Source organism: Vidua chalybeata, chromosome 4, assembly GCF_026979565.1.
Source record: "Vidua chalybeata isolate OUT-0048 chromosome 4, bVidCha1 merged haplotype, whole genome shotgun sequence".
In the NCBI taxonomy this organism is placed as follows: Eukaryota; Metazoa; Chordata; class Aves; order Passeriformes; family Viduidae; genus Vidua; species Vidua chalybeata.
The window spans coordinates 47,482,002-47,494,784 of record NC_071533.1 but is presented as its reverse complement, the minus strand read 5'-3'; the positions used below and the strand labels follow the sequence as shown (position 1 = coordinate 47,494,784).

The 12,783-nt window shown below is 38.9% G+C and overlaps 1 protein-coding gene across 6 annotated transcripts in view; it reads left to right on the top strand.

Annotated features, from left to right (window-relative positions):
* Positions 1-12,783, top strand: part of GABRB1 (gamma-aminobutyric acid type A receptor subunit beta1) — a 107,965-nt gene that overhangs the window by 74,083 nt on the left and 21,099 nt on the right. For all 6 annotated transcript variants that reach the window (XR_008430616.1, XR_008430613.1, XR_008430614.1 and 3 more), the window contains exon 5: positions 7,373-7,455. Coding sequence is in view for 1 of the 6 variants with exons in the window: in XM_053941208.1 (XP_053797183.1) it covers positions 7,373-7,455 (83 nt within the window). In the remaining 5 variants the exon portion in view is untranslated. The remainder of the gene's footprint in view (positions 1-7,372; positions 7,456-12,783) is intronic.

Sequence of the window (12,783 nt, the reverse complement as noted above, 5' to 3'; positions counted from 1 at the left end):
AGCAAATTTTTTTTAAACAACTGCCAAGCAGGACATAAAATACAAAAGCACAGTGTTCCCATAAGCATTCAGTAGCACTTGCCTAACACACCTGATAACATCTATTTGCATTCAGAAGTGAGGTTAAAGGTGGGAATGATACCACCAGCTTACATTTTACAACAAAAACCAGAATAAGGAACAGAGAATTCTGCTTGAAGTCATCACTTGCTGCAGGCAGTTCTTAGGCAGTATTGTCCTGTAGATCACAACACCATTAGCGCAGGGTGCTGCATCTGAAAGCCTTCATCACAAAACCCATATGCTCCAAGTTCTGCAAGAGATTTCTGAACCTGGAATACTTAAAGGAAGATCAGCAGTGACCTTTTCCAGTAAACAACCCTTCATCATTCAAACAAATAAAACAGCAACAACAACAAGGAAGAAAATACAAGGAAGAATAAACAGCAAATGGATAACAGATTTCAAATTCACAGTCAGTTCAGTCTAGCAGAAGAGCATTTGACCATTGCATAGCTTTGTAGGCACGAAACAGACGTGATAAACTAGTGCCTGGGTCATGTTAAAGAATACTAATTGAAGCAAACTGAAGTGACCACAACAGCAAGACCAGGCACATGCTTACTCCAATCAATACATCCCACATCAGACCCAGTAACTGTTTGGGCATATAAAGACAGTCACAAACCATTCTTTCTTTCCTCGGCGAATGTCACACTGTGATCAGTGGCTTGCCCCTGCCTGAGACTGAATATATACCTCAGGATTGGGCTCTGCTGCTGAGACAATCAGGGAACATTCTTTAAGAATAGAGTTTTGACTCTTCCAGGACTTCGGTCTCAGACAAAGCTCAGGCAGCTTACCAGCAATGAGCTGACCATGGCAATTCACTGGTGGTGAATATTCCCACTGACGTGGGAATAACTTGACAAAATTCATTGTGTGGGAGCACTGCCTTCATCATTACTCTCTTCTGATATGGTGCTATTTAACTATATTAGGGCCCGGCATGAAGCCCAGCTGATGAACTGATTCAAGAACAATAATCACTTCAGGCAAATTCTGCCTCATTTGTCTGGGCACATGTTAAGTTGATATAACCAGGGGGAAATAAGAATGGGATAAGGAGTGACTCAGAGGACCTACAGGACAACATGACAGCCCAGGCAGACAGCTCAGTAGCTTTTGGGGAGAACATATGAGAATGGAAAGAGCAATAGGAGCAGTCATGTTTTCATTAAGTTGTTATTTTTTTAGCATTCTTATTTCAAGCCAGTGCAGTTGATTGATTTGACACCCTGCAGATTAACTTTTCATGCCTGTCTTTTGCTTGAAAACAGACATTTGTATTTACACCTCAGAGAAAACCCAGTATTCCTCCTCTACATTTGACAAGTCTATTCACTCTCAGGAATGTTACTAGCTACACAGGAAAAGACAAACCCAAAATGATTCCTCCAGGTCTCAGGGCAAATCCATGACCATTACTATGCTACAGCACTAGTCAGTGCTAGAATTAGTTATTTCTTCTTCTAGTTTTTTTCAATAGTTTGTTGTGGTTTTGTTGGGGGGTGCTGTCACTGACCACTGAAGCTCTTTTTATCTTAAAAGCAATATTTCAGCCCTTGAAAAATATTGCAAAATTTTCCCATGCAGCAGTACTAGCTCAAGACCTTGATACCATAGGCAACTGACGTTCTTGTTGAGCTGCTCACATTTCATTCAAGGTTCAATGTGGGCAACTAAAGGGACAAAGATGAAGGAGGGGCAAATCAAGCAAACACTGACAAGTTCAGGGTATTGATAAAATACAGTAGAAAGCCCATAGTCTTACCCATTTTTCCATGCCTTATCTTTGTGCAACTTAAGCATAATAGGTCACTTTACCCACTATTATAAAGGTCTTTGAGCTGTGTGTTTCTCTTTATACATCTTCCTCAAGGTCCTTTTTATTTTGGCATGATTATTCAATTCTACTATTTCTCTGAGCGAGATCAAAAGGAAATGTGTATTGTACATTTTAAGCTAAATCATAGAAAAGCTTTCCTTATAAACTTCAGTGTTATCTCTAAGTGACCTAGCAGTTGACAGCTTGTCACCCTAGAGTCACAAATACATGTCCTACTGGGAAAATTAGCTAAAATATAATCGTTTTCCAATTAAAAAAATAGAAAAACTTTCACATGCTAATGTACTCATATCTAAAACTAAAGATCCAATATTGCAAATTTTCTCTTAGTTCCTAATGAGATCTGTGAAAGCATTATTATTTAATCACCTTTTGGTCCTTGCCAATTTTACTAATACTCATAACTCGTTTTTTAATAGAATTTAATAGACGTTAATGGAATTTGACCAGTCAAGCAACACACAGGCTGTTGAATACAGATTTCTCATGTGCATACAACATTATATAAAATACCCAAGACCAAACCAATAATGCTGATGCTCAGTGTACACCCTACAAGTAGGCTGCTCCAGGAAGTAGAAGTTGGGCATGTTTGCATGTGCAGAGGTTACATTTCTCCCCGGGTCAAGCACTCAGGCTGTGCTTGGAAATTTATGGTGTCAGCAGGTATGATAACTGTAAACCTTGTACATGGCCTGGACAGAGAAAAAATTGCAGATTAAATTTACTTTTTTTTCTGCCTTCCTATATTCCTTCAGTAACTTTCCTTACAAGACATCCCCACTCAAATGTCAAGATTCTTCCAGTTCCAGAAAAATTAAACCAGTTACACCAGGGATACCGATCTGAGTTTTGATGTTCCATGGAGACTAAGTTCCCTGATACCAGTGAAGTTAAATTAACACTGATTTAATAAAGGCAAATTTTTACCTGGAATATGAAAGTCTACTTCCAGCATGTACTAGAGCCCTAGCACCTGCAGTTGTTAAGAAAAGCATGGTTCTTCTTTATTTGATTTGAATATTTCATTTAGCTTTTAAGGAAAAAAAAAAATAATCCATCCTAGTTCATATTCTCATGTACATTTATAATTTATGCTCTGTTGACTGACAGAAAAAGAACAAACATATTAAAATTTGATACCTGACCTCCAAATGAAGGAAACATTTCACAATAGAATTTGCATTGTTTAGCTCTTATCATCTTCACATTTAATTATTATTGCTGTCTTAAATATTGCATCTATTTCTTGTCCAAGAATTGAGGATCAGCTTTTTGACAGCATATTGAGGAAATTATCTAAGTACTGAACCATAAATCTTCCTGTATTCATTCTGAATTTACTTTAACTGCTCATTGATGATTTAACTCAAAATACTGAGCTTTAATATTTGTTCCTACAAATCCTGCTGCTCTGCAGGGAGATCTCTGACAGTATTACTTAAGGAAGTCAGTTTTGCAAATACTGGACATCAGTGGGGTTTTTAAAATTTAATTTTATATTTAGCAAAAAAATAACTTGACTATAGAGTAAGAATATGATATTCAGAGAATAAGGCATCAGAGAAAAAGCTAAGCAGTGGATCAAATAACTTGAACCCCAAGCCACAATTTCAAAAAATTAAATCAGTTTCTTTTGCTTTTATGCAAATACTATTTATCTTGCCTGTTGGCAGTTCAGACTTCATTCCATCTCAGAATGTCTGAGTACTGACATGAGTGAAATTAAGTAGCATAATGAAATATCTCCACCTAACTGCTTGTCCTCTTTGCATAATCCCATTTTTAGCATTTGTAGTCAAATGATTCTAAAGAATGTAAGGACAGTACAATAAAAGACACTGTACAAACAAAATAAATTAGCCCCAACACCTGAACTTAAAATGTATATTAAGAATGGAAAGCCCAGAAGAAACACATCCTACTTTGAGATATAAATAGTTCTGCTTCAAGTGTAGGATTAATCCTCCACTTAAACATTTACAGAGCCTCATGATATTCTGCCATTGCCACAAACTGCTTGTGCCAAGGGCCTTTCAGGTCTAATCCTCTTGAACACAGATTTATTGGAGTTTTGCCCTATCTTCAGAGTATTGCAATCTCCTTCCTGCCATTACACCCCTGCATTCTGCATTTGAATGTGTTTATTTTTAAGCTTCTGGTGCATTTGCAAGTTACTCTCTCCACCCAGACAGAGTGCAACCACTAACAGGTCTGGGATTTATTTACTCTGTTTATAATAAAATACTTGGGGGTTTTTTTCAGCAAGATAACAATTACTGTGATTTCATCTGGGTTTAATTTATCTGCTTAAATAAGTTTTGCGGTTATCCAGAGCACAATGCCATTAACAATTGTACACAGCTGAGCTCTATCAAGAGTGAGAAACACGCTTGAAAGGCAGATTTATGAACTACAGGTAATGAAGTTTGCTGAATCCCGAAGCACTCCTGCAATTACACATAGCTATTTGCATAGAAACCTAAGATTCCAAATAAAGTTTAAGCACCTCCAGCTTTAGGAGGGGACCATATTGTGTTGGCAAGCTGGTGGAGAAGACAATACAGTTGTCAGAATTACAATGTCAGGCGAAAAGATTATGTAGAATATTTCAGTTTCAGATATAAACAATTGCATTAATTACTACTTCGCTATCAATTTGCATTGATGATGTAAAGAATACTTAATTGTTGTTGCTTATGTAACTTATGTAAAATATGCAAAACTGCAGAAGTCAGTAGTACAGATACCCTGCCATTAGGAATAACTGGTCATTCAAACTCTGGTTATCACAAATGAGTGGTTAGAATGACTCAAAAATCATTGTTAAATATATTAGCAAAAGCAGGTTTAATATAAATTTGTACAACTTCACAAAGTGCTATGGAAAGGTTTACTCTGTTACTACAAAGATGAAGCACACAAATGAAAATCAGATTAGAAACAGTTTAGAAAAGTGTAATGGTGCAGAAGAGAGTGCATGACTTATTATAGATCCAAGATGGCAACATTCATGCTATACTTGCTATAGTGTGCTTCAATCACTTCACACACACAAACATCTACAGACAAAATGTCTCTGTCTAAATAAATTTACAAATATATGCCTGTTAAAAATTACCCTCAAATCAAATGAAATACTAATGTTAAATACCTTATCATTTCTATTTGGGTGAGACTTGAACCTTGAGGAGGGAGTTGGGGTATCAGTGTGGGTCCCACTGTGAGTTTTCAGTGATGGTGCAGCAAGTATTGCAAAGCTCTGAGAGGTGTCACTCTAAGAGAGAGGTGCATCCACTGCAGTCCAGAAGAGCTCAAAGGACATGTCTTAGAACAGCTGCTTAGAGTCACAAAATGCTTGGCTTTAGTCAATAGTGAGTTTCTATCCTGGCTGTAATCCAAGCTGGCAATTACTGTAGTTCTTAAAAACGACAGTACGGTTCCACTCAGGCTACAATTCAGGTAAATAACGTTCCAGGGCTGTCAGAGGATGACTGATTATCTCTTATTCCCCACCTTGGGGAGGCAGCAGAAGTCCCTGGTACAGAGAGTGCCACCCCCACCTTAGCCATGCAAGAATTTCTGGCACGGTCAAGGTCCACTTCACCACTCAACTCATTGCCCAAAAGCCAAGGCCTAGTGGGAGTCCCTGAGATGATAGAGCAGCCTGAGGAGGTAGCAGGGGGAGTGTAACCTCACCACAGTGGTTTAGAAAACACTCTGGTTGATACAGGTGAACTAAATTACCATAAAGGCCAATTTATTAATTGGGAACAAAACATTTACCTATGAAACCTTTATTAAAAAGCATTTAACTGTGACTAATGTTAGTATATTGTCGTGTGTGATCTTAAACATTATTAAGCAGGTGTCTGACAAATGAGTGTCTTCTCGGTGCCTCTCAGTAAGGTATAATTGTACATGGCTAATCTAAATGAGATCCTACCACAGCTGAAGACCTTTTTTATGGCAAATGCATTTCTATGGCAAATGCATGTTAAGATGCATGCATTTCTATTTAATGTGACAAAATCAGCCTGGAAAAAGGTATAAATGTACCATTTGCATGGTACTTTACACAGTATTCTAGAGTAGAACAGCCCTTGCTAGATGCTTCTCATACCAGATATGACAGATGGATTTTGTAGACTTAGGAAATTTTGAAGCATGTCACAGTAATAAAGCATGTGGCATTTTTTTCCCTTTTAAATTCTGACAGTTCAGTGACAGCAAGGATTATCACCCCAATACAGCATGTAAGTGTTCTTGACTTTCAGCACATCAAAAGTAAAATCTCAAGATGTGTTCCTCTGGTATTCATTAACATGGAACTGGAACAACAGGAGGAAATCCAGATCAAGAAAAGAGGTTATCTGCCTTTATCTGGTATAAATCTTTGGAGAGAGAAGAAGAGAGACCAATAAAACTAGAAGCCAAGTTTGCCCATTCACAGCTTCAAAAGTTTTATAAGCATTTAAGAACCCATCTATCACCAAAAAAAAAAAAAAAAAAAAAAAAAAAAAAAAAAAAAAAAAACACCACACCAAATGAAGGCAATAACTCACTTTTGTGAGTTTGAAAACACTGATCTAATTGTCTTTCTCAAAGGGAGCTTTAAAATTTGATCCCCATCCTCATGAAGTCATTTAACCTTCCTCCCTCACAGTCACAGACTTATCAGCAAATATTTTCTTAGATGTTCTTGTGATTTATGGTCTAACAAAGGAGAGGAACTGCCTTGCAAAAAGTCTTAGGCCATGGAGACCTTTAGAGACCAAATATCAACTCACTTGCCCTCTAGAAGAAGTAAGGATCTGAAACATCCAGCCTGCAATCATAGTTAATCTCAATGTTCATGAAGTAACCACTGTACAATGTTATATTTCACTAGTGTCTGATTGCCTCACACCGTTTTTGAGATGTGATGTACAATTATCATAGTTAATGATAAACTGATCATGAAAGCATAAAGATAATGAGTAAGGTATTATCAGGTATTCCACAGCATGGATAAAAATACATCTACCTATCAGACAATATTAAAACAGCAATAAATGACAATGAAATGGAAAAAGAAAGATGTCAGCAATATGAGTTAGAAATAAAACAATTTGCTGAACAATTTGAAGATGGCTCAATTAAGAACATTTAAGAAAAGATGTCCAAGTAGAAATCTCACTGAATGTTCTTCAAAACACTGTAACTTTTACACAGAAACTTTTGACTCAAATCCTTCTCTACAATATTCAGCATATAGTTTTATGCTTTATGCTGTAGCCAGTATACAGTGCTGTATAAATTAATCATATTTTACAAGCTCTATAAAGACTGCATGCCAGGAGTCCAAGTGCATACCATTCTGTATTTAAACAAACAGAAAACTCATTACAGAAAATCTTGCCATCTCAAACAAGTAAAATGTGGTTTCAAGTCTCATTGTTTTTTTTCACTTTCCTGTTACAGGATCACAACAACAGCAGCTTGCATGATGGATCTACGCAGATATCCTCTGGACGAACAAAACTGCACACTAGAAATTGAAAGTTGTAAGTTACTGGAGGGAAAGGGTTGGCCAAATGACAGCTGAGAATTGAACCACATTCACAGGTCAGGCAAAACAGGAGCAAGTTGTTCAAATACTATGGGTTCAGTGAGCTTGCACACTGAACATACTAAATGTATTTCTGTGATACACAAGCCAAAATGTGTATCAACCACAATACTGGTTGATCCAAGCCTGTAAGATGTCTTTCAAAATCTCTTGTCAAGGAAGGGAGGAGGGTATATTTTGAAGTTTAGCTCAGGGGACAGCAATCAAGCACTGTCCATCTTCAGTGCCTAACCTGGATTAGTTACTTCACCTTAGCACATTCATCTCTAAAATCAAGATTGATATCTGTCCCATGTGGTGGTGGCAGGATTGATCAATTGCTGTTACCAAATCATTTGGAGATTATAAAAGGAAATAACTTGATCCTTCAGCACCAAGATTAATGGGAGCTTTATCATTGTCTTCCATGAATATAGGAACACAGCATGCATTTACAAATTTTTATCATCTCTTTATTTTATGATGGTGGCTGCTAGAGAAGTACCTGTGAAGGTTTTGGAAAAGAATCTTTATTATGTTGGCCATGTAGCTTCCCTTTCCAGTGTTTCCCATCATGCTCCTAATCTCCCCAGTCACTTTCTGCTACTTCAAAACTCGGTCAGAGGGTCACAATCCACCACTTCACAGGACCTAAGAAGTTGCTTGTTAAGATGTCCCTGCCTATTTTTGTCACAAAACAGTTTTCTTGCTTGCTGCTGCTTGGCTCATCTTCTGGCTTAAACTTATTAAGGCATGTAATGGATGCTTTGGAGAATGAGTCAAATCTTGATTTTCAAAATATGGTGCATAACACATCTCCTCGGTCGCTTTTCCACCTGATTAGCAGAGGAAACAGATAACTATACAATACCACAGCAACCAAAATGGGTGACAATAGTGAAGTTGCCTTCATATTGAACACATACCTAGTTTATTTGTTGGGAGGTAGTTGAAGTCCCCAGCTCAGTCATGACTGAGGATGATGAAAGTAGGTAAGCATTTATCAGCTAGCATATATCAGCCCAAATAATGAAATCAGAGTGACACTTTACTGGTTTATACCCCTCTTTTCACAAGCTTTCACATAAATGAAGCTTTGTAGGGATAAATGTTCGGTGAGAATGGATTTAGTACTACCACTGAGACCTCATCAAGAATCAAAATCAGCATCAGATGGAATAAGCAATGAAAATGCTAACACAATCAGGGATGACAGAATACCATGTCATTCATGTGGCCAGTCACACATGCCCAAAAGAAAATTGCTTTTCAGACCTTTTGAACGCTTGTATAAATAATTCATGTCTCCAGAGATACATATGTTGATATGTTAAGACTTGTTGAGCTGATCACAATTTGCAACAGGTGAAAATTGGAGAGTCAATTTCTTCTCATGAGTATTTAGGTCAGTTCTACTAACAACTGAATGATTTTCCCAAAGCACAGATGTGCTTACCTTCTACTGGAAGCCCACAAGCAGTAGATGTAGACCTAGGCATTGGTGTCTTTGACAATTGTCCACCTAAAACATACCTTCTAGTGCACCAAGGCTTCTCTGCTCATGCCATGTGTCTTATGCATGTGCCATTTGCTCCATGACAGAGCCAGTTTATAAGACTCCCACCCTCAAGCTCTCCTTCCAGCTCCTGCATCACCCTTCAGGTATTGGGCTTCTGTTCTGTTTCTATCATGCCAGTATACAAATGTTCACAGAGCTAGGTTGAAAATGAAACTGTTAAATTTCTTTTTGGTTAAAAAAAAAATCTCTTTGATAGAAAGGCTTATCCACCGCAATTTTGGGACAAATGGGAATTCAATAAACCCCAGGACAGAACTAATCCTTAAGTAAAAGGCCCAGGGAAGGTGGTGCTGTAGTCACTAAGCAAGTCTCTAAATCACTAAGCAAGTCTGCAATAGTGAGCAGCATTTCTCACCACTAGACAGATACTGTGCAGTGTGTGCACTGTCAAACCTTTTTCAAAGCACTGGAAAGTGGGCTTGTTCAGTTTTATACTGTGCACAGTTTTGTGGCTTAACCCATGGCACCAGCTTCCAGAGCAGTACTTTGTACTGTGAGAGCTACTGGATTTCCTTCATTCACAAAGGTTCTGTGGCAAGTGGCTTCTCAGAGAGTCCCAGGGTGCTTCCCCATTTCTAAAACAAGCAATCTGGAGACACATTTTCCCCTCCAAAATCTGAATGCTCCCCAGTGCATCCACAATAGCTGTGCAGCACTGCCACAGAGCACCAATGCTGAAGCACACACAACCTGGCTCTCTTTTGGGTTCCCATGAGTCTTTAAAGGTGACTTACTCCTGCCACAGAAGGAGTATGTTCCAGAGGAACCAGGAAGTCCCACAGAGTAATTTATCAAAGAATAGATGAACATTGCACTACTTGTGAGCAGAAAGGCACTGAGTCATTTCACCTCATAGGGATGCTGTGGTAATTAGCCAGACAGTCCCTGAAAACCGAAATAGATAAGAATTGTTCCTTAATAATACCTAACAGTGAGTAATTTCAGGCATTGCAAATAGCAGCAAAACAGCTGTGTGACACAGGAATGGAAAAGAGCACAAGGAACCAAACGCTGCACTATTATCAAACCTCTCCAGCAGCACAGCAAAGGCATGGATAATACATGCCTATATTGAGCCAGCAGATTATTTTCATTTAAAAATTGCATTTCCAGCTTTTCTAAAGCCATCTTACAGAACTGCAGAAGCTATGTATGCATGGCTGATAATGAGAGAAATGTATACATTTAGGAGGGGAGCATTTTGGCTGCACATGTTCCTTCAAACACATTTTTCACAGCTTTACCCAACCAGTTCACCTTATTCCAAATTCTGCACTGGAAGATGGGGAGACCATATCAGACATTTTACACCTGTTCCAGTGTCTAATACCATGATGGCCACTACAAACTTCTGTGTACAGAATCAAGGGATTTTATAACTGAAACTGCTTCATCAGTGGAGCTGGGATCTGTAACAATCCATTTCTCACAGATTGGCATATACTGGGAAAGAAGAGACTTAGTACTTGGCTGGAGGTTACACAGACTGCTTGGCACTCTCACATGAGCTCTGATGGATGTCAGCTTGGCAATTTAAGATGTTAAATCCCCCAGCTGTTAGTTCTGCTGTATCAGGTAGCCTTTGGCAAGGGCTACAACTGCTGTGGCAGCTCAGAACCCAGTGCCTTGGCACAAGTCCATTGTTCCTGGCAGCAGCCACGACAGGCTCTGGATTGGCATGGGTGCAGACACACAGCTGATAAAGGAGCAAGCAGAAGGAGGAGGCAAACAACCAGGGTCAGTAGCATCAAAATGCTACAATAATATCACCCAGAGATTGTCTGTCAGAGACTTCTGACTGCATACAGCTGCCCCACTCTAGCATCCTTCTTTAGAATTACAAGTGCTAACCTCACTGCACTACCTAGAGTGTTACTGTTTTTATACTCTTTGTCTCTCCGAGGTTGCCAGTATCACAGTAACAGCGGGATCGCGTGGAATAAGCTTGCACCTGGCTTTCACTCATCAGAAAAAAAATGTGTGCTGACAGCATCTCACAAACTTCAGTGAAATGTGTTTCACTGTCACGGGAGAGGGAGGGCCCAGCTGTGCTCCAGTTTGGCAAAGTTATTTACTTATTGGCAAGCTGCTATGTGTTTTACAACAGGTCTGAGCTGACTATCAAAACTGTCCCTTTGGACTCAAAAATCTGTGTCTCTATGACAACAGTTAATGCTGCAGCATGATTCAGGGATCAACACTGCAACACTGAACCATGCATTAGCCTTGTCAGCAGCACCCTTAGAAACCACTTGAATGGGTGAACTGAACAAGCCCACAGAAACCTGAACAGAGATACTTGGGGAAAAGAGGAAGATTTATTCAGTTGCCTACAGTTGCCATTGTTTTTATGGCTGTCCCTTCTTCATATAGAAATAGATCTAACCCTAAATATATTTAATGCTTCTATGAAAGCGCAACCAACTTAGAGTGATATTAAACTAAATCAATAAAATGCTCCACTTGAACCTCTACATAGTTTGTTGCCAGAAAAAAAAACAACTGAGTTTATACCTAAACATTCATTATCACCTTTGTTGGCACAGAGCCATCTGAGGGAATGAGATTTGAACAGATTTATCACAGCTCTCTGCTTGAGACAAGATTGCATTGATCCAGCATATGACTGCATTTGAACTACCAAGGATGTAAGAACCTACAGCTCAAACAAATAGGGTTTTTTTTTTAGAGATGAAAAACCTGTCATAAATCCAAGCTTTCTCATACAGTTTTTCCTTTGCCTGTCTGCAAGCACCAGATATCTAGTAATTTATTCATGCCTAGCAATAAAAATTCACTAATGAATATTGCTATTCTCGTACCTGAGGCAGCAAGACCTTTGAGCTGGATCCACTTATATATTGTTCCTAAAGTATCCAAAACCACTAAAAGGGCATCTGGTCTCATCCTGCTTCTCACCAAGCATATCAAATTGGTTCCACAGAAAGCATAATTTCTCCTTTCTCAAAGTAGTTTGCTGCTCAGAGTATTCTAAAAGCCAGTTGCAAAGCCCCTTCCCAATTAAAAAAAAAAAAAAAAGTCTGGAAGGATGATGAACACAATGGCTTTTTTAAGGCATTCTAATTCTAATTCCATCTAATTCTGATGTTCCTAAAGAGGGCAGCCCCCCAATACCAGTTGCTTAGATTTTGCCACATCTGTAAATGAAGAGCTTCTCTCACTCACTCTCCTGCCAGACTGCCCCTGCTCTCCCATGAGACCTGTCAGCCGTAAACCTGTTCTCTGGAATGTGTTGCTTCCATGGGTCCTGTGAACGCTGGGGAAAAAAAACCTCATTTTCTCCACTTTGACTTGTCTCTGGTTGTTACAGAATAACGCTGGGGAAAAAAAACTCTCTTCTGCTTCTGGCCAATTCCTTTAAATGTCCTAAAATACATACTCAGCTTTAAATTTCTTCCAAACTTGGTGGACTAAGAAGAGAGAGAGGTTCCAAAACTCAGATCATTCAAACAGTGCATCTTTCTGAGATGGGATGCAATGCAAACTGTTTGAATGAAAAAGTCGGAAAGGTTCCTGCCTGCCCATCTTCACTTAATGTGCCAGCCATAAGTGACAGGATGTTCTTAGCATGTCATCCTATTGACAGCTTTCCCAACTCACCAGTGTGCATGTGAGTCTCCATCCATGCCTGCTGTACTCCCAGTGCTGCCTGCACTATGACATGCACAAATCACCTTATTTCAC